Source organism: Lissotriton vulgaris, chromosome 4_1, assembly GCF_964263255.1.
Source record: "Lissotriton vulgaris chromosome 4_1, aLisVul1.2, whole genome shotgun sequence".
Taxonomy (NCBI): Eukaryota; Metazoa; Chordata; class Amphibia; order Caudata; family Salamandridae; genus Lissotriton; species Lissotriton vulgaris.
In genome coordinates, this window is record NC_141691.1 from 1160822642 (window position 1) to 1160846128 (window position 23487).

A 23487-nucleotide genomic window follows, 5' to 3' on the forward strand; every position below is an offset into this window, starting at 1 on the left:
CTTGAAAATGCTTTGATCTTTGTCGACTCATCTCTTTCCCTTTTGATTTGGACTTGAGATCATATATAAAAGACACCTCTGATTTCATTTGAATAATTCAGGACATTGTATGGGAAGAGAACTATCCAGTGGTCATCTTAGACATAACAAGCCTGAACGCATGTATTTCGCATCAGGAGGTATTATAGGCAGTAGAATTTTCTTTGAAGGAAAACACCTGAAATTTCAGGAACATATTATGATGATATTGCAATTTAAATCTTTTGGTCTAAACAACAATATTTTTTTGTTCTCTGGGCAATTGTATTAACAAAATCAAAGGACCGGAATGGGCACGTTATTTGGCCCCAGCTACGCAAATCAATTCATGGGTTGGTGGGAGCAGCACATAGCCTGGGTGGATCCCAATGATAATTGGGAGGAGAAATGGCCCTATGGCCTAGGTATATTGATGCATTATTCATTGCAAACAAGCCATGTACTCTAAATGCTTTTTAATGATTTTATGTTGATTTATGCTGATACCCTTTTTAATATTGGACTGAACTGTTACAGCTGGTGTGATGTTATGAATTTACTCTGAATTGAATCTGCATAAATACTCACAGCAGGCCACTTATTCTCAGGGATAGCCAACCTGAACCCACACCGAGCAGCTGGACAGTTGGCCAGGGTGGGGCAGTCAGGGGAAATACCATAGAGAGGACTTGCCCTCGTGTAACCAGAGGGGACTAGTCACTGCTCTAGTCTATTGCCGGAAATGCCTACCTATGGCACCTGCAGCACGGATGCGATGAGGAGAACTGACAGAGGGTCAGAAGCACGGCGAACATACAGCAGGCGCTTGCAGCGGGCCCATGGCTGGTGCAATGAAAGGTTCAACGCAGGCAAGCCACTCTGCGCCCGTCCACGTCCAGACATGGCTAGGGAGCAGGAACCCTGTCCATTTGTCCCCAGGACCCCCCAGGCACATTATATACAATGGAAAATGTATTACGGTAGAGGCCTACAGTTGCTCCCCAGTGTGCTCATGTGTTTATGGCAGATAACTTAATTGGCAAGGTGATTGTCTGTCCCCACTGCAAGGCCACAGGAAGCAAAGGTAACATAGATAAAAATGTACAAACACATAGGCATGCAGAGAAGGCACAGTGGAAATGGGACTTATTAACAGCCAACTCTTCCTGCACCCAAGACCGAAATTAGGATGCTAATGGAGGACGAGGGGCTAGACATACTGTTCTTAACAGAGATTCCTGGCTAAAAGCCTGTTTCACACCTGACCTAGTCTTAGCACTCCCTCTGGGATATACGATAAGAAGATAAGATAGGGGGGGAGAGGTAGGACGCTGGGTGGCAACCATATACATCGACAAATACAGCTGTATGACAACACCCCTGACCATTACTGATTGTGATATAACTCGATTTAGTATTAAACTATCGCCCAATTATATCTTCTCTGGCACACTCCTCTACAGGCCTCCTGGTTCATGTAACAGCTTCTTAGAGGTTCTCCCTGACATGTTAGCAACTACTATAGCCAGTAAAGCAACCATGACAATTTTAAGTGATTTAACCTACACTTAGATGAATTTGGTAACACCACCACTAATAGACTCACACAAGATATGGAAGCCATGCAACTTAGACAACTCGTAAGATCAGGCACGCATTAAAAAAGGGCACTGACTAGATGCAATCTTCTATAATTAACCCAAAATAAAGGTAGGGACTACCTTGCCTGTTTCGTGGTCAGATCACTATCTCATACAGTTCACCTCAGATAGCCTCCAGCCTTTACACACAGGCAGTAAATCCTTTAATGCTGGTAGAAAATTGCCAAGAATCATACCAGATGGCATGGTTAACGCCCTGGAAACTCAGGCCACAAGCCTGACAGATAAACCAGAGGAGGCAGATAAGACATGGGCTAATTGGGTCAACCAAGTAGTAGAACAGTGCACTCAGAAAGTCAAGCCAAGAATCCACCCAGCCAGAAAAAAGGCTGCTTGGTTCAATCTACATCTATTCTCACGGAAGCAAAACATGTAAACAAAATCGAGCAAAAATGGAGGAATAGTTATGACCCCAACACCAAAAGTCAATATAAAGTGGCCCATTAGACACTACCACAATGAGATCATAAAAGCCCAAGCCAAATACTTTGAGGATAAAATCAACTCAGCTCACAATTCCTACCAGGAATTATCCAAGGTTGTGTGATCCCCAACCTCCACTCATCAGGAGACGTCCTATCAATCATCCTCTAAAGAGAGATGCATATGAGCTCGCAAACTTTTTTTAAAACAAAGTGGAAGAGAACACTGATGTAGACAACACAGTCAATCAATTAGGACCTTCTGCTCTTCCGGGATGGCAGTAGGGCCAAGTTTAGATAAATTCCCAGTGCTTAGTGGGGAAGCCATGACCTCGATCTTGCGTCACATAAAAAACGGATCCCCTCAAAACCCAGTTCCTTCACATATCCTACTGCAGGGAAAATGTATGACGTTACAACGCATACATTTACAACGCATGTATTTACAATACAGTTCATACATCCCAACATCCTTTACAACGCATTCCATTACATCGCATGACACTACATAGAATTTTTTTTAAACTACCTTTTCAACACATTCCATTATATTGCATCCTATACCTTTCCAACGCATACTATTACAACGCATACCATTACATTGCATTTAAGGTAAGTATTAGATAGTAAGGGGGTAAAAATTACTATTCTAACTCCAGGGGGTGCAGCAGTAGGGTAAGTTTTGGATAGTGTAGGGGTCAACATAACTATTCTAACTTCAGGGGTGCAACAGTAGGGTAAATGTTGGATAGTGTAGGGGTAAAAATGACTATTCTAACTCCAGGGCGTGCAACAGTAGGGTACATTTTGGATAGTGTAGGGGTACTATGCGTTGTAATGGTATGCGTTATAATGGTATGTTTTGTAATGCCTGCGTTGTAGTGACATACGATGTAGTGTCATGCAATGTAGTGTCATGGGATGTAACGCCTGTGTTGTAGTGACATGTGTTGTACAGGATGTTACAATGTAATGACTGCGCTAAGTGTAGTGCGATGTAATAGTTGCGTTGTAAAGCATGTTCCCCTACAGGGAGGCAAAGCAACTAGGACCACTACAGCTGAACTTCTCAAGCTTCTCTTACACAAGGGATAATTTCCCAAAAACTAGAAACACACCATATTTCGACCACTGCTGAAGTAACCTCAACTAGACACTGCAAACCTGGGAACCTATCAACCAATATCAGTCTTACCCCTGTTAGGTAAAATAGCAGAAAAGCATGTCACTCAGACCTTGTCCAAGTTTCTGGAAGAAACTTAGGTATTGCACCACACCTAAAAGGGGTTCAAACCACAATATAGTACAGAGTCTCCCCTGCTGTTGGTCTAAGAGGAACTCAAGGGAATCCGACCTCAGGGGTGTGTAGCTGCAATCCTGCTTCTTGATCTTAGCACAGCCTTTGACACAGTTGATCACAACACTCTGATCATCACTTTAAAGGTGGCTGGCATTCCAGACATTGCGCTAAAATGGTTGTACTCATTCCTAGAAGATAGGTCCTTCCAGATAATGGAAGGCGAGTATCTCTCAGATAGCCTACAAGTATCGTGCGGAGTCCCACAGGGATCAGCCCTGAGTCCCACAATATTTAATCTATACATGCTACCTCTGGCTAAGATAGTGCAGAAATGTGGGTTATCTATTGTATCATATGCAGATGATATCCAGCTGGTACTATCAGTGACGGAGGGCCCACAATCCAAGCACACCCAACTGGCCCCCTGCATGAAAGAAGTAGCGGACTGGATGAACAGGTGCAGCCTAAAACTGAATGGAGAATAAACAGAGCTAATGTTCATGGAAATAAGTCTGTGCCCAGAAACATCATCTGTGCCTTGAAAAGCATGGCAATAAAATAAATATTTGGAAAGTTCCTGAGGAGCTGAAATGTATGCCGGAGGCGTGGAGTGATGTGTAGTGCTTCCCTAATGCAGACGGGCATTTTGCGGATATATTTTTGTGCACGACTGGTCCCTGCCGGGGGGGGGGGGGGCACCATCTCGTATTAGGAGAGGCTGGGAGAGGAACTGTTTGTGTCCCTTCAGCACATCACTCTGCAAAGAATCGAGCAGCCCGTCATGATGATTTCATATCCACTATGGAAATATAATGCTGATAAAACTGCAAACCTTGACTGAACTTACTTAAAGGTGATACTTTTACTTACAACTACGGAGCTACATATCCCAAAAGACATTGAGGCAACACATGAGTGGGAGGGTTGCAGCAGGAACATCATCTGTGCCTTGAAACGCGTGGCAATAAAATAAAAATTGGAAAGTCCCTGACGAGCTGAAATGTATGCCGGAGGCGTGGAGTGATGTTGAGTGCTTCCCTAATGAAGACAGGCATTTTGCGGATTTATATATATATATATAAATATATATATATATATATATATATATATATATTCACAGAAAAAACCATAGGTTATAGTGGATATATAGTTAGGAATTTGCATTTACAAAACCTTGAAAATTCAATGAAAAAACCATAGGTTATAGGCCATATATAGTTAGGAATTAGCATTTACAAAACCTTATTTTACTCGCATAAAACCATTGAAATTCCATATATAGTTAGCTAACTATAAGCGCTAACTATATATCGCGCACCCGCAATCCACTGCTGATGATGTCACATATTACATCATTCATGACATGGTCAGTGACATCACTGATGACATCACTGATCACAACATCCAGTGATTGTATGTGTCTGTAAAGTTTAAATATGTTTCACATATTGAAGAATGAGTGGATGTATAAGTGTCTGGATGAAGAATTTAGTAGGTGCATGACTGACTGTATGAGTGAGTGATTAAATGTGTCTCACTGAGTACATGGGTTAGTGACTAAACTGTCTTAATTCGTGCATCAGTATGTTTGATGTTGTGTAAGCTGCTGCATGTGTTGATCAGTAGCTATAAGAGTGGCCATATGGGTTATTGATTGGTTGCCCAAATATTTGAATGGGAGGCTGAGTGTGTGTGTGGGTGGCTGGGAGGTGCGTGACTCTGTGCATAGATGTGTAAGCAGTTGATTCACTAGGAGTATGAGTTCAAGAGTGCATGTGGAAACAGCTATATGGGCGGTTGACTGTGCATGGGTGTGTTGGTGAGTGAATGGATTTCTCATTGCTACATGTGCAAGTAAGTACGTATGTAAAACACAATACATGTGAGAGTTGAGATATATAAATAACTGAACATAAGAGCCAGTGAATGTGTGAGTGGCTGTATCGATCACTGTGAGCTTGTATCAGGGATTATATAAGAGAGTAAATATGTGTTATTATATGTTTGAATAAGTAAGATGTGTATAACTGTATAGTTGAGGAAATGGAGGTGTGATTGATTCTTTGCATGACTGACTAGGTGTGTGAGTAACTCCATGGATGAGTGACAGTCTGTGAGTGTCTGTTTATACTGAGTGTATGTAAGGTTATATTAGAGTCTGAAGAGGTTCATTGTATTATCACATGAGTGATGTGATCAGTGATGACAAATGAGATGTCATCAGTGATGTCATTTGAGTTGTCATCAGTAATGTCATCAGTGATGTCATTTGAGATGTCATCATTGATATCATTTGAGTTGTCATCAGTGATGTCATTTGAGATGTCATCAGTGATGTCATCAGTGATGTCACTGACCATGTCATGAATGATGTAATATGTGACATCATCAGCAGTGGATTGCGGGTGCGCGATATATAGTTAGCGCTTATAGTTAGCTAACTATATATGGAATTTCAATGGTTTTATGCGAGTAAAATAAGGTTTTGTAAATGCTAATTCCTAACTATATATGGCCTATAACCTATGGTTTTTTCATTGAATTTTCAAGGTTTTGTAAATGCAAATTCCTAACTATATATCCACTATAACCTATGGTTTTTTCTGTGAATTTCATTGGTTTTTTAATAGCAAATATGAAAAGCTTTAAAATGTCAAGTACGTGATAGATAAAAACATTTTCGTATTTATGCACGCTGATGTGCTTTGAACGCTGCCCCCCCCCCCTCCCCTCTTTTGCCTTAGTAGTACTCTCTCTTTGCAGATACTGAAGGGTAGTTAACGCAGGCCTTTACCCCCGTTGTAATCCGTCGTGCCTCCTTGTCTCTCCATTTGATTGATTGTTGTCCAAGCATTTACTGTTTTAGAATTGGTTCTCTTTGGATCATTCTCTATTTACAAACAAGCACAAAGTCGCAATACTCTGTTTAGTCTTTGCAGATAGTGAAAAATCGTGTAAAAAAATAAAAGTAATCGAGCAAAATCAGTAGGCCACTAATTGGATCTCTTTTTGACCTCGCTAAAATAGAAATATTAGGAACAACCCTTCTTGAGAAATACGAAAATAGTGAGATGAACTGAGCTCCACACCATGAGGGCTGCAAGACAGCTCGGCTCCATCACCCATCCCGCACAAAATAATGACAAACCCTATGCAAATATTAAAAATATAGACAACACACCAGCAAAGAAACAGGGTAAAACATTTTATTAAAAAACTATTTACATAACGTTGGTTTATAAGATGATGTCAGTAGTGGACCGATGTGTGAATAGATCGAAAACAGCACAAGGCTCCAAGATCCGGATAGCAAGCTCCTGGATGTTGGGTGCCATAGTTTAGAGTTCTGAATTTCAGCCTTTTTCAATGCCTGTGCTTTGTTGAATCAAAATGGCGGCTTGACACAAAGCTGACTCAAGCGTTGTTACTGATGCTATGCAGACCAAAACTGGTTTTCAGTTTGTACATTTTTCTAGATTTTTCAATCCAAGTTTGGTTGACTTTGTAGAACGATGGCTTCAGATTTTCAACATACGGTGTGGTGGCGCTGACTGGGAGGGGGCGCTTCGCTCCTGCCCCCTCCCCAAGTAAGATTTTCATACGTGAAAGTACGTTAATGGTTTTGGTCCCTGAGATGCTTCGATGTCACTACCATTCTCAAATAGCATAAGTTCTGGATGTTGGGTGCCATAGTTAAGAGTTCTGAGCAGCGCTTGTAACACTGTCTGAAGCTTATTTCCACCTACTGCAGCTTCACTATTCTCAAAGTAAGTGAGTGTCGTTTGTGGACCTGACTGCATTAGAAAACAATGTGATATGTTACCTTCCTAAACAGCTTGACGGAGGCCCCTGAGGGGCGGTGTGATGGCCATGGACTCGGAGAAGACGCTTGGCTCCGACACCCTCCCCAAGTCTTATAGCACTGGTGTAGCCTGAGATCGCCCCCGACATAGGCGGCCGGCTCCCGGGGTCCGGCGGAACTTTTTGCCTTTTGATGACTCTTCAATTCTGGACCTTGTCCCACAATCCGTTTGACCTGAAGACAAGCTGTAGTGGGGCGCCCCTTTATCGTTTTAGTTGCCATTCCGCCCTCTTTTGCTACACTGTGCCTCTTCCGCCATTCAGCTGTTTTCCGCCCGCTCTTGCGACTACAGCGTCTCGCTCACCATGTAGTTGAGATGCGCCCGCTCTTGCGGTGCAGCGATAGGCGGCTGCCACAGGACTCTCAAAATGGCGGCCGGCTCTTCGGTTTTGGGCCTGGTCCACTAAAATGGCCCTGGGACACCTTGGAACTCGGACGCTTGTCTGCTAGGGCTTGGGTCCCATTCTCGAAAAGCGTCCCCTCAGCCGTGAAGATTCTACAAAAGTCTTGGGGGCCTCCGACTCCCGCAGGCTTCTGGTGGGGAGCGGCTGCCATGATTGCTCGTGGAATGGCCACGACGGAGCTACGAGATGGTAGTGGTCTCATGCTGACGCCAGCTTTAGTCTGAAACATCCAGAAACACTGTAGACTACCAATTCGATCAGTTCCGGTAGCGCCCCAACATGACCCGGAAGAGAAGAACTTGCCCTCCCCTCTTTGACTGATGGTTCTTGTTGCCTGTCCCCTCTGTTGTCATTTAACAGAACTTTTTGGACTGCTGAAAGGGGTTGTGTTCTGAACGGTGGTTGGTGGAGACATTTAGACTATATTCTTGACCTACGTTGTCGCGTAATGCGTTTTATGACACGCCGCGTTAGCGCACCCGGAAGTGATCCGAGGCGCGGCGCGCAGCGCGTAACGTAAGCATAACAGGTCATGTGACTTGTTAATAAAACTTTTCATTGGTTCATTTTACTTTTGTTAATTTAATGATGAAAAGCTTGGTCATATGACCTAAAAATTACGCTTTTTATTATTTTCGAACAATATTTTTTTTTCAAACATATGTTATAATATTCCAGGCTAATGTACTTTCCCGGAAAATTTACAACTGTCTTGCAAGTAAAATATATTCCTTTTTCGAGAAAAAGGGCGTTTCTTCCTTCCATGACGGAGCCGTTGAGTAAAAGAGATTCGGCCTGCTGTCTTAGTCGCCGATACGCCTGATTATCAGATTTTTATCGATCACTTTATGTTGCAGGCATGAAAAACACAACTGCCCTTGACCATTTATCTTTACTGCGTTCCTACATATTATACCTTTTATCCGTCATGTAATTGGACTGCTTTATTTCACTTGCCTTTTACTGATTCGAAAACAGTCACTAAAAGTAAAAACTTTACAAATGAAAATACTACTACCGTGTTTTGTTTTAAAAACCTTTATTGTGAAAATGTCAGTATACAAATACGGGCCTATAACCACGTGGGCCGGCCACGGAGCAAACTGAAATCGTATATGATGAGGAGACATTTACACTGTAGAGGAACGTAACGAGCGGGCCATTAGGTGACAAGAACAAAGGTGTCTAACAGTTGCGGAATCGGTGGACGTACATTTTGTAATTAAAATACGACAGGGCCACTTACAATAACATTTTCTAGATATACATTTGCGGGCAAAGAGTTACGAGTCCCATTTATACCGGCGCCATTTTGGGCGAGGCCGGGCAGGTCCAAGATATAGTCAAAATGTCTCCACCAACCATCGGCCAGACCAGAACCCCTTTCGGCCCTTTATGCTACAAGATGGTGTCTTCCATTCAGAAAATATTGGTGGCAGCATTTTGAAAGGAAACAGAAACAGCCGTTCTCCTAGTGAGTTTCACATTGTTACATTTAGGAAGAATGTTGAAGAGTAGTATGTGGAAAATCTGAAGCCATTTTTCTACAAACTCTCAATCAGACTTGGATGGAAAAAAAAAACCTGAAGAATGTACAAACTGAAAACCAATTTTTGTCTGTATAGCACCAACAGTAACGCTTGAGTCAGCTTTGTGTCAAGCCGCCATTTTCATTCAATCAATAGCGTCCCCCTGCACACATTCAGGGACCTGGTCGTGTCTTCAGATGAAACGCATTGTAGGAAAAGAAGCAGAAAGGAAAAGGAAAAAAGTTCCGCCGGACCTAGTGAAGCTGCAGCAGGTGCAAATAAGCTTCAGACAGTCTTACAAGCACTGCTCAGAACTCTCAACTGAGGCACTCAACATCCAGGACTTGCCATTCGGATCTTGGCGCCTTGTATTTTTGTTTTGTTTTTGATGGAGGGGAAACAACAAAAAACAGACATTGAAAAAGGCTCAACAGTGCAGGGCGCCTTGTGCTGGTTCCGACCTATTCACACATCGGTCCGCTACTGACATCACCTCATAAACCAACGGGGCACCCCACGCCGACTTTCGGCGCAGCATTGTAGGATGGCCACACCAGTGCGGCAATTTGCTGGACACCACCTCGGTGCCATCCAGATCTCGGCGCGTTCATTCAATCAATAGCGTCCCCCTGCACACATTCAGGGACCTGGTCGTGTCTTCAGAAGAAACGCATTGTAGGAAAAGAAGCAGAAAGGAAAAGGCAAAAAGTTCCGCCGGACCTAGTGAAGCTGCAGCAGGTGCAAATAAGCTTCAGACAGTCCTACAAGCACTGCTCAGAAATCTCAACTGAGGCACTCAACATCCAGGACTTGCCATTCGGATCTTGGCGCCTTGTGCTGGTTCCGACCTATTCACACATCAGTCCACTACTGACATCACCTCATAAGCCAACGGGGCACCCCACGCCGACTTCCGGCGCAGCATTGTAGGATGGCCACACCAGTGCAGCCACTTGCTGGACACCACCTCGGTGCCATCCGGATCTCAGCGCGTTCGAGTCACTGTGCCGGAAGAGTGACCGGAACTCAGCTGAACACGCCGTCTTTCGGCGCAGCATTGTAGGATGGCCACACCAGTACGGCAATTTGCTGGACACCACCTCGGTGCCATCCGGATCTCGGCGCGTTCGAGTCACTGTACCGCAACAGTGACCGCAATTCAGCTGGACACGCCGTCTTTCGGCGCAGCATTGTAGGATGGCCACACCAGTGCGGCAATTTGCTGGACACCACCTCGGTGCCATCCGGATCTCGGCGCGTTGTGCTGCCTTCGGCCTATTCGCACATCGGTCCGCTACTGACGCCGCCTCACGTGCCAACGGATTTTCTACGCTTTTTGTAGCCCTATGTCGCATAACAGGTCATGTGACTTGTTTATAAAACTTTTCATTGGTTCATTTTACTTTTGGTTTCCTAAAGATGGAAGGCTTGGTCATATGACCTAAAAATAACACTTTTCATTGGTTTAGAACATTTTTTTTTCCCAAACGATGAAAGCCCCACCTTGTTTCTGGATCATTCAGACTGAAGCTGGCGTCAGCATGAGAGCACCACCATCTCGTGGCTCCGTCGTGGTCATTCCGCGAGCAATCATGGCAGCCGCTCCCCACCGGAAGTCTGCGGGAGTCGGGGGCCCCCAAGACTTTTATACAATCTTCACGGCTGAGGGGACGCTTTTCGAGAATGGAGCCCAAGCCCTAGCAGGCAAGCGTCCGAGTTCCAAAGTGTCCCAGGGCCATTTCAGTGGACCAGGCCCAAAACCGAGGAGCCGTCCGCCATTTTAAGAGCCATGTGGCAGCCGCCTATCGCTGCACTGCAAGAGTGGGAGCAACTCAACAACATGGTGAGCGAGACGCTGTGGCCGCAAGAGCGAGCGCAACTCAGCTAGATGGCCGCCACCTGGGGAGGCCCGTTCACGCCGGCTCCCCCACGCCCCCCCCCGGGCCGCCGCACGCCAATTTTCGGAGCAGCATTGTAGGATACCAAAACCAGTGCGGCAGTTTACTGGACATCACCTGGGTGCCTGTCGTACATGTTGTGTCAGCCATGTGACACTGGACACAGACCGCTACTGACGAGGCCTCCCCCCGCACCACCCGGGACGCCCCACGCTGTTTTTCTGTGCTGCATTGTAGGATCCCTAAACCAGTGCGGCACCCAGGCGACATCACCTGGGTGCCGTCCAGAACTCTGCACGTTGTGCTGCCTTGGGACTATTCGCACAACAGACCGCTACTGACGAGGCCTCCCCCCGCCCCACCCGGGACGCCCCACGCCAATTTTCGGAGCAGCATTGTAGGATCCCTAAACCAGTGCGGCACCCAGGCGACATCACCTGGGTGCCGTCCAGAACTCTGCACGTTGTGCTGCCTTGGGACTATTCGCACAAAAGACAGCTTCTAACCATTGTTGCTTTTTGTGTTGAGAAATGTTTAAATGTTTTTAGTTTTTGTTCCGTTTGTTAAAGTTAGTAGTTAATAAAGTTTTATAACCTTACTTTGTTGGAGTGTTATCTATTTTTTTTAAAACGGGTGAATGGGGCCTTGAATCGGGTTATTGTCATGTGTGGGCTTTGGAAGTGTGCTGCTGCAGGATCGGACATTTCAAACTCAAATGCACGTTCTTTTTCTTACCTTTCCGAAGCATGGAGCGCAATAGCAGGCAGAGAAAGGGTGATGCACGTGTTGAACACTACCTGACCTGGCAAGTTGCTGGCAGTGCCCCCCCGCCCGCTCCTGAAAGAGGGCACACACACACCGCCGCCCCGAGTACTTCACAAATCTTTAAAAGACCATGCGCTTGTTCATGAGGCTTAAATGGTTTATCACCTCTTCTAGAACCCCTACATCGACCCTCTGACGTTTCATGGAAAAATTACCATGTAACACAATACCAAGCCCTGTCAGCTGAAACCCCCAAGGAATCGTGGGGCATATTATCAAGGGGGTTTATCTCCGCTTTTTTGGCTTTAAAAACCATGAAAGCGGAGATAAAATTATTTCCCTATTATTAAGCTGTCGCTAACACCAGTTAGTGACAGCTAAAAGGAGATAGCGACCATCTTGGGCCCCGCTTTGCATGTCAGTGATACTTATCACTAATGACATGCAAAGTGGCGTGCCAAGATGTTAGCGACTGGAAACAGTCCCTAACATCGCTACCTTCTATTACCAACTTTTGGAGATATTCGCGCTAAGCGCGAATATCTCCAAAATCTAACACCTGCCCTGAGCAGTTCTTAGCCATGTTATCCAATGGGAGGTGGATAACATGGCTAATAGCATTAGGTCGATAATACATGAATATCGCTGACTTTTCTGCGATAATAGCAAGGTTTATCTGCGATAAAAATCGCCGATGTGTGGCGATAATTTTTGTCTCTAAACAAGTTATAGACAAAAATTATCGCTAGTTGTTCGTAATATGCCCCCGGGTTTTTGCTTGCAGAAATCGAGAGGCGGGAGACTAGCACTGAAATCAGTACTCACACGCCTGAATCAGGAGGATTGGCATGTCTGAATTCTCTACAGCTGGGGCCATAAACTACATCCGCAGGGTTAGGTGATAGCCTGGAACCAGCCTGGCATCTAAAATGGCTGCCGTGCACGACAAAATTGTGGCATTCGAAAAAAGGCAAGATGGCGCAGCCGCTGGAAGAGATATATCAACATATATCAGCCTCCTCAGCCACCCTCAGGAAACATAGGGGATTAGGATATGTCTCCCGCACCCCCTTATACCTAGTACTTTAATTAACGAAGCACAAAATGGCGAATTCCCGTTTCGCTACCAGTTTGCGGCCCAGTTCGCGGCCCGTGAAGCGCTTCTACCGTGAAAAATCATTTTTTTTTATTTTCCCCACGGGACCCTTTAATAACCCCAACAACATTCCTAGGGGGTCAAGAGGGGGATACCTTGCCCCCTTTCATTAAATTCCCCCTTAGTTTTTCACCTTTTCTTCTCTCTCGATCCTACCGAGAGACAAGATGGCGGCCGCTCCGGACTGTCACGCAGCAAAAAAAAAAAAAAGCTCACGCACAGCCGCTGGAAGAGATGTATCAACATATATCAGCCTCCTCACCCACCCTCAGGAAACATAGGGGATTAGGATACGTCTCCCGCACCCACTTATAACTAGTAATTTAATTTACGAAGCACAAAATGGCGAATTCCCGTTTCGCTACCAGTTCGCGGCCGCGCTTCTACCGTGAAAAATCTTTTTTTTTTTATTTTCCCCACGGGACCCTTTAATAACCCCAACAACATTCCTAGGGGGTCAAGAGGGGGATACCTTGCCCCCTTTCATTAAATTCCCCCTTCGTTTTCCACCTCTTCTTCTCTCTCGATCCTACCGAGAGACAAGATGGCGTCCGCTCCGGACTGTTTAGAATGTTGACAGACACCGGAGAGCCAATCAGCTTTCTGCGCGCAAAGTTCCGATAAGCGAAAAGTAAGCGGACCGGATCGCTGCCCGGAGCGCTGTTACAGATATATATCTTGATTTAAACGTTAATTTCTCAAAAACTACTGGAGCACATATATTGAGACCTAGCAAAGGCACATCGGGCTAACAGTCCCTACAATTTTGCCAAGTTTCGTGCAAATCCATTCAGCCGTTCGAGCTAAAAGTGAGTCCAACCGCCCTATGGAAAACTCAATGCAAAAAACGCGTTTTGGGACCCCCCTTTTTTCTCAGCCCCCCCTTGACGAAACCCCACCAAATTTTCAGGGGCTGCTCAGAAACAAAATGTGCCATTTTCCTGAAAATTTCAGCCGATTCCGTCCACAAACGCCAAAGTTATTAGACATAGAATTTTCAAAAGTCCCATAGGAAAAAAATTCTAACTATATATACCTACTGGCTATCGCCAGTAGGTAATATATATATATATATATATTACCTACTGGCGGTCGCCATTAGGTAGTTATAGTTAGGACCTAGTTTCCATAGGAAATCCGCAACATTCTATTGGGAATAACTTTGGCGCCAGTTGATGAATCTCCACGAATTTCTCAAAGAAGATGGCCCGCTCCGCTCCTTCCCTGAAAGTCTTGGGAAGATTCGTCACATTTATCATTCTCAGGGTGTTTAACCCCTTCGGTGCTGATGACGAGCTCAGCTCGTCATCAGCCACGGGGGCGTGTGCTTGTCATCTTACGCAGCTTTTAGAAAAAAGCCGCGTAGAGGAAAAATAACCGCCGCAGCGATGCGGTTAAAGGAATATATATATATAATCGAATTGGGAGGGAGGGGTGGGGGGAGCTGACTACAAACTAGCTTTTATGAGTAAAAGGCTGCTTTATTGAAACAGGTGCACATAACAACAAACCTCGGCCAGCGCCTTACAAAACTAAACCTCACTAAACAAACCACTTACCTAACCCCGTCCCCCGCCCCTAAAAAATGTTTTTGATCCCGCCCCCACCTGTACATTCAAAATTACAAACAAAACAATACAAATCAATGCATAAACATATAAACTCGTAAATCCAAACTACCTCGGCCTGTCTCTTTACAACTTTTGATCACCCAACCTATGTAACCACCCCAACAATTAACATGCCTAACCTATCCCTGTCGATGACTCAACTTCGAAAATGAACAACAAAACTTGGCCAACCCTGTCAAACTTCCACTAACCCCTGCACCAAACCTGTTCCAAGCGACAGTACATAAAAAATACCCTGCTCACCTGTTCCAACAACACTAGCAAATAGATATAAAAAGAGAACATAAAGGAACCCCTAAATAAAATTCTATCGAGAGGGAGGGGCGGAGGGCAAAATTAAACTAGCTAAAGCTCCCAGCCATCAGGTCACCAAACGTAAAATGGTGGCTCGGAGCCGGAGCCCAAAGCATTTATGCTTGGACTCCATTTGGGCTACAAAAAACAAGCCCAAAACACAAAATGTCCAGCCTGAATCCTACAAGCCCCCTCCCCCCCGCCCCATCGAAACTGCTGGGGGGGAACCTCCCTGCGGTCGGCTACCCCCCAACCCCCGTTTTTAAAGCTACATTTTTTCTCATTTCAGTGCCCATTATTGATATAATGATGCGAGAAGTGTCAGTCATCAGTGAACAATATGTAAATCAAAGTCACCCATTGTGCTGAGGTTCGTGACGAGACAGTCACTGTCAGGGGCACAACTAGAGGCAAATTTCGGGGGGTAATCAAAATTTCGGGGTGGATAATTCCAGCAATTGGCAGAGTAGATGCAGAGACTCTATGAAGGGGTGATAGAACAAAGCATCGTTAACAAGTAAATGGTCTTTTAAAGACCTTTTAAAGACCTGTGAAGTACTCGGGTTGCAGCTGCAAAAAGACGGACGCCTGAACAGCCAGCCCACAGCAGCTCAAAAACTGTCCATGTGAGTGCCCGGGAAGCAGTCTCCGCCTGGGCGCCACCACGAAAGTGGGGGGAGGTGTGGGGGGGGTGTATTTTGCAAGTATCAATAATCGTTTTTTCTCCTGGGCATATTGAGTGAAAGGTCAAAAAATCTACATGCCTCAACACAGGCGCGCAACACCCATTGTGCTCACAAGGCTTAAACCCCCCCCACCTTCGTGTGTGTCTGCCCGGGAGGAGACAGCTTCTCGGGCTGGCGAGCATCTAATTGCAGCCGCACCCGAGTACTTAACAGGTCTTTAAAAGACCATTTACTTGTAAATGAGGCATTTGTTGTGTATCACCCCTTCTTTCAGCCACTCTGTCCGTGGTTGGAAGAATTAGCCCCCCCCCCCCCCGAATTTGGCTATAGTTGCCCGCCTGCCTCAAATGATACATTACGCCAGTTGTAACGGGCCATCTTGAACTCCACAGGTGCTTAATTTGTGCTGCTTGCAAATTACATGATATTAATACCTGCATGCTGCTCGTGAAAACATCCCGGGCACTCAGTTTTATTAGCTAGAAGCATTTCAAGAGCGTAGAGTAGCGCACGGCCGTGGCCCCGCCCCCTTCCTCCCTTGTTTCTGGCTCCTGCTTTCTGGCTGCAAACAATTGGCGACACGAGGGCTTTTGGGCAAAGGTGATTAGTTCCAGCGTGGGCCACAGCGCGCTGGACCCAGTTCAAGCCTCCCCTTACACTGTGCCAAGGCGTTCAAGCCTTTGTAGCTTAAGCTTCTCGCAGGGAAGATTACTCCGCCTCCCAGTAAAGGGAATTTGCCACTAACAGCGTATTGACTTACATGTAATTAACAGAGTATAACCTTTTTCAATCACTTTGGCTTTTTTATGCCCTGCTCATGTATGTTTAAATAGGGCTAATGTATTCTATTCAGTAGAAGGCATAAACTTAGCAGCACCCTGACTTTTATAAAACCAGAAATCTTTTTTAAGGAAATCACGTGAAATGGATAATCACTTTATCCTACTTTATGTCAGGAGTGTTATTTAACAGGGAAACCGGACCCCCCCCCCTGCGCTCCGTTTTGCTATGTCTTGAATTCTAAGGTCTGGAATCATCTGTGCACAAAATGCATTTTCTTGTAGAAGCACACGGAAATCCTGTAGATTCATGCAATTTTAATCTTTGTCTCCTTCCACAAATAGATATTTTATTGACCGCAGTGCAGACGGGGATCAGTATTTCAGCATCGACGCCACCACCGGAGCCATTAGGACGGAGAAAGTTCTGGACAGAGAGGAAGCGCCGTGGTACAACATCACCGTGGCGGCCGCGGAGACAGGTGAGCATGCTGCGAGAAAGCTGCCATGATGGACTGAATATTACATTATAGACGTGGTAGGCGCGCTTAATGGCTGCCTTCAAAAGCGTCTCTGGTTCCTGTTTGTTTCTCTGCCATATTAAATGTCCACAGCCAGACGTTCAAGTCTGCACTCAGGGAGGCAGCTCGGGAAGCAGTTGCCTGGAAATATGCAATTGGTATAGGAAGGCCCCACAATTGGACAGCGGCTTACCCTAAACTAGGTAGGGCGTAGGACACTCTTTGTGGGGTATTCGAAATGTTCTGATATTGTTGTTCCCAGACCCGCATCACAATATTTAACTGATGGCGAAAAGGCAAACGCCTCGAAAGACGAGGGAGCATTGTAAAACTTGGAGCCACATTTTCAATGCGTCACAAACACACATGTAAGGTTCATCGCTACCTATGAGCGATAAATGTACCCCCAAAAAGAAGAATCCACCCAGTGTTAAGGCAAGTAGCAGTGGATCAAGGCAAACCCCCACTTCGCAACAATAGGCCTTGAATGAGTGCTTCAGCGTTTGTGTGATGTTTACTGCACCTAAAAAATAAAGATATTCCGGGGATCTTATTTATCTGATGCGAAAATGATGCAGAACAACATACAGATGCGGCGTTTTCCTCACAAAACACAAAGCGCAGTATTAACCAATCTTTTCTCACTTCTTAAATTTGCGGCAAGCTGGGCCTGCCAAATATTTTAGGGGAAAGATCCATGAAGCGTATTATAACGACAAAGCTAATAACTCGAGCGCAAACAAGGAATTTGCATGGTTGTCTGAATTTACAGAGGCTCATTTCATCGGGGCTTCAGTACAGGACCTTTGAAGGTCCAATATATTTGCTTGTCTCCAGTCACCGCCTTTCCAGGTTGACTTGGATGGCATTTACCAATGCAAAGCTACTGTACCTGAAATGGTAAAAGGATGTTTTCATTTTTTTGGATGGCATTTTTGTTTTGTGGATGGCTCTCGCTAGTTCTGTACTTAGAGTCTTTGAGAAGGCTTTCTCACTTTTTAGCTTGGTGTGTATGACACTGTGCTAACCTAATGCTTGGAAATCTGCCAGGAAAACAGCCATTTGTTGTATAGAGAAATATATAAGATTCTTAGTTTTGCAGGTCGCAATAGGAAAATAAATGAGGTTTATTGCTTTATCCCTACTTTATTGGGAGTGTAATATCACACTGGGTATAAATCTCACACTTTGATGTCTGTATTTCTCCTGTAAGTATCACTTCACCAAAACAAATATCCACTTAAAGTGATGACCATAGTAATATGTACACACTTATGTACACACATTTTCTTGATTTCTAGTTGTGCAAGATTGATTAACATTTTGATTAACCTCAAGACAACTTTTCCGACTGTTAGGCTATTGAATAGAAGTGAAATTAACAATATCGAAGGAAAGAGTTGGCTAGTGTGTCAAACCTTTACCACACAGCTTTTACCACTCAATCCCTTTAACATGCATGCCTTTACCACGTAGAAGCCTTTACCAGACATGGCTTTACTAGACATGGCAACATTTTTAAAGTATACACATATATATATGTATATATATATATATATATATATATATATATATATATATATATATATATATATACCTGGAGGTGGATTTGCATATTTACGTGTCGTCCAGAGACACGTCAAGGAGCTCCCGTTTCGTGAAGTTGGCTGCCTTTTCCTGGTGTCTGCGCTTGCAGTTTCCTCCGTCAAGGTATTGGCATAAGGCAGCCCACTCACAGCAAAGCAGGAAAGCACGGGACGCTGCGTGAGAGCAGTCTGTGATTTCACAGATGATGTTGGTGATCTATTACCGACCCACGACCTGGCGGACCTGTACCCTGTGAGTTGAAGCGGTTACGGGGACTAGAGGGGTTCTTATGTTTTTAAAGACTGCTTTGAAGTTCGCTGAGCATTGCATACGCCTCGAAAAACAAGAACTTTTCTCTGGTTTCCCCACGAATTATCAGCCCAGATTGGAGTATGGTGGGAGTTGTAGTGTCAGCAGATCGACACTGCAATCAAACGATCACATGGTTGGGACAGGCGTGCACCGATCAATTAAGGAGTGCCGCAGAGACATAAAAAAGCTGAGCGCACGTTCTTGCAGTTGAGCAGTGACGTCTGAGGAAGGCTAAACGCCGAAATGCATCACGCCTTACCTGCTAAACAAATAAAGAACCTCTCTACACAGTCCTCGTTTGTGGCTCCTTCCTTCGTTTTCCCTGGAGGTGGATTTGCATATATATATATATATATGCACCACAACAGGACAAATATCCACCACCCACTGGAGGGTTTTAAAATAGTTTAAAATCGGACGCTGGCTACTCTACAGGTACCAGAATGCTGTCATCAAACGGAAGTGATTCCTAATGGGCGGAGCTACTCAGAGCCATTTAACATTGAAAAATCTTACCTGTAGCAAACCAACGAACTGATTAGGTGGCAGGCACAACCTTGAAAAAGTTTCCAGAAGAAACGAAACATGTCGGAAAAGATGCCCTGTCCTGTTACCCTGCACAAAATAAATGGTTAAAGGCAAGTTTCTGTGCGTCTCATGTTTCTCTTGAGGGAGATGCTTTGATGGAATATATATATATATACCAACACAAGTTGCCTGCAGTTGAAAAAGGCCCAAACACCAGGTATGTATCAGCCAACACTCTTTAATGGAGGAAGTGATGCGGCGAGTCAGCCCAGTCCGCCAAACATTAAACAGCCCAACGCGTTTCGTGTGGTGAACACTTCTTCTGGGGCTGTCAGCTTGAAAATGAACAGAGCGGCAATTAACTTGACGCTGCCATAAGTCTCATAGTCCCCGCCCCATGGGCGCGGCCACCCCAGTGGCCTGTGGTAATTGTAGTGTCTTATTATCCTCCAGTGAGCTGCAGTTCAGTCATTTGATTTTGTGCCTTGTAAAATCCAAGTGGATTCCGGTACGAGACTGATGTAAGTCGCACCAACTGCTTGCACCTCCAAAAACTGGCACCCGATGTCCCCAGCAGTTCCGCCTTTTGCCGTCTCCGCTGGATCGCCAAACCAACAGCAGCAGGGCACTTCTTCGTGGCTCAGGCAAGCCGCTACACATACCAACACAAGTTGCCTGCAGTTGAAAAAGGCCCAAACACCAGGTATATATCAGCCAACACTCTTTAATGAAGGAAGTGATGCGGCGAGTCAGCCCAGTCCGCCATATGGCTATATATATATATATATATATACATACATACGTATATATACACGTGAGAAAAGCCGTGAGGCTGAAACGCGTCGGTGGAGTGTTTGTGTGATTAAAGCTTCGTAAAAAGTATCCAGTTGTGCCGCCCTCTTTGTTCTAAAATTAATACGGGGCTATGATCCAGCCCTCGGGTTGAGCACACACTGCTGAGCGCTCTCAGGCTTGAAAGGATTGCTTTGGATTGATATATATATACATACATACATACATACATATATATATATATATATATATATATATATATATATATATATATATACATACATATACATACATACATACGTATACATATATATATTTATACTCCGACTGTTGGATTTGTTCTAAAACAATATACATCAGTAGTGAGTTATTCAATAGGTGGTATTCTATGAAATATCTATCTACTGGATAATGGGGTTCTTTATTGCTGATGACTCTCATATGTTCTAATACTCTCTAGTGTTGTGCTCCCCAAATATCGTAGTTTGCACGGACACTCAAGTATGTAGATCACAAAAGTGGGGCCACATGTGAGAAATTGACTGATAGTTTTTTCCCTCAGTTGGGGTGTGGTAAGATTTCTGCATGTTACAGCATGCCTTGCAGTGCACACATGGGAATAATCCCTGTAGGCCATAATGGGTGTTAAGCCGTTTGTTGGTTATATCCACCTTCACTAACATGTCTTTAAGGTTCTTACCCTTTCTGTATGTGATTTGCGGGTGTTCTGGTAGTTTCGAACCGATGGTAGAGTCACTGGGTGAGATATTCCAATGCTGGTTAAGAATTTTGGAAATACTCTTGGATTCATTGTTCTACATGAGAATCACTCCAGTAGTGGTTTCTGTTGCTGATACAGGGTTTTCTTGTTTGTTCTCTGTTGATCTTGCTGACCTTCTCCTTAACTCTTTCCACAACACATCTAGTGTCACATAGTTGTCTCTATGCTTCCTCTATGTACATGCTTCTGTCCCAAAGTACAATGTTACCTCCCCTTTATGCAGGGCAAATGACCAGGTTTTCATCTTCATATAGGGATTTGATAATTCCCCATTGTGTTTTAGAGAAATTCTGGGATGTGTTCATTCTCTTTTCCTTTTTATGAAATTGCATAAGATCCCTCATCACGGTATTGTGGAATGCCTCAATGTTGTCATGTTTATGAAACAGAGAGTACCTGGTTTGTGTATTTAACTGCTTTTTTATTCGTATACAGAAATTGAAACAATTACCTATAGGTTCATATGCTCAATGTCAACCATTTAAGTTTTTTAAAAAACATATACACAATGCATTTGAACTTTTTGTCTGGGAATCAATACTTCTTACATTCACCCAAAAACATTTTTATGCAACTTACATAAATAAGAAAATATGACAATAATTTTTCAGTGGAACAATTGATAATAATACAACAACAACAATAATACACAGAATGCATCTAGTTAATTCTGAAGGAATACACCAGCTAACGATTTTAAAGATACAAGAACTCCATTCGCCTAACATTGTCACGGAATTACTTAAGTCTACATGGGCAATTCTTCTTGATCCCTATCAGGTGCATAAACCATTGTGCACCCTCATTTTAGAGCATAGAGTTAATTAAACGCCCTATGTAGAAAATATATTGAAAAGACCGACACATTTCTAATCCCTACGGTGTCGTGCAGGATTATCATCAGGGCACTGGGGCACGGTGTAACCTGGAACATGAAATTAAAAAGGACCAATTTAAAATCCTGACCCTACCCATCTTCATCTTTTTTATTATTTTGATGTACAACAATCATTTACCTGGAATTCATGAGGTCTCCTCACGTAGGTGAATGTGGGTAGTGCCTCTTCCAAGTAGGATCTAAAACTATCAAGGACAACTACAGTTAGTTTACAGGACACTGTTTGTTGTGAGGTTTCAAGTAAGCTGCTTAAGTTCCAATATAAAACACTGAGGGGCAGATTTATGAGGCCCTTGCGCCACGTTTACGCCGCTGTTGCGTCACGCAAGGCGGCATAAATGTGGCGCATCCCTACGAACGATTTACAACGTGACGCATCTAGGCAGATGCGTCACATTGTAAAGCCCTGCGCCGCTTGTGGGCGTTCCGGCGCAGGGTAGGCGTTCCGGGGCAGGTGCGCCTCGCAAAAGTGGCTGAGTGAAATCTATGAGATTTCACTCAGTCACTTTTAAGCCAATGCTGCGTCAAAAGCCTGCGCCTGCTTGAAGCAGGCTTAGGTCTTGACGCAGCATTGTTAAAATGGGGCACCCCGAGCCTTGCTGGAGCTGCGTCGCGCTTGCGACGCAACTCCAGCAATGCGCCACATTTCCGGCACAGATGCGTCACGCATCTGTGCCGTTTTTGCACCATGGTGCGCCGCATTATAAATGCGGCGCACCATGGCTGGCGGAGCTGTTACGCACTGTGGCGCATGTTAACTGGCGCATCCCTGGGGATGCGCCAGTTAACATAAAGCTGCTACTTACTTTTTGATTGATGGTTTGGAGGTCGACTGAGACTCACTTTCATTTATATAGCCAACTTGGCTTCCAGCTACTTCATTCACTTTTATCTCGATCTGAAAACAACAAACAACGCCCCCCTAGTTACAACTCTATCTGGTGTTTTAAGATCTAAATAAACCAAATGTTTCACAATGTTAGAAGTAGCATTTACTTGTGTGCGGATGCACGAATATTCAAGTGCTTGGAAACTTCTATCTTTCTAATTTATATGTTCGCCTTGAGTTTTGCAGGCCAGCACGAGAGGGAACCGGAAAGGAAACGGTAAAAAATGGGAAAACAAAGTCCTCGTTATTGTTCTAACGCATACCGCGCATCGCACTTCTAATCGCTAAATATTGTGCTTTGCATTACAAAAATGAACTTACTAGGTTCAAGCGATGTCCGATTTTAAAGAGAGTCCATCATAATAGTGTAGCAGTCAGCTGTCGCGCTGCAGCCTGCTAATGTGCAAACAGCGTCCGGAAGTTGGCGTTTTTCATCTGCACTGATGTGTTCTGGGGCATGAAGTCTTATTCAAAGACGCCACTGTAACTCTCCCAAAACTGCAGTTTCTCGACGGTCATTATTAATTACACTCATTGCTGCTACATCTCAGGATGAAATTGGAATGAAGGCATGGATTTTTTTAATATATATAAAATATGTCGTAGGGCATTTAATTCTTTGGAAGTTCCATTGTTACCCATGGTACTCGAGTCATTGTGGCTGTTAACCACGGGTTGGGTGCAGTCTCTATTGCTCGCAGAACGAGGCAAAATCCCATTATGGTACACACACTACCCAATGAAACCGCCGGCCGCGTTTTATTTTAGCAGTCC

General features: G+C 44.5%; 1 protein-coding gene across 1 annotated transcript in view; it reads left to right on the top strand.

The window, feature by feature from the left end:
* Nucleotides 1–23487, top strand: part of CDH18 (cadherin 18) — a 2230955-nt gene that overhangs the window by 1739131 nt on the left and 468337 nt on the right. Inside the window, exon 11 of the mRNA XM_086965396.1 lies at nt 16751–16887. Within this exon, the coding sequence (XP_086821522.1) occupies nt 16751–16887 (137 nt within the window). The remainder of the gene's footprint in view (nt 1–16750; nt 16888–23487) is intronic.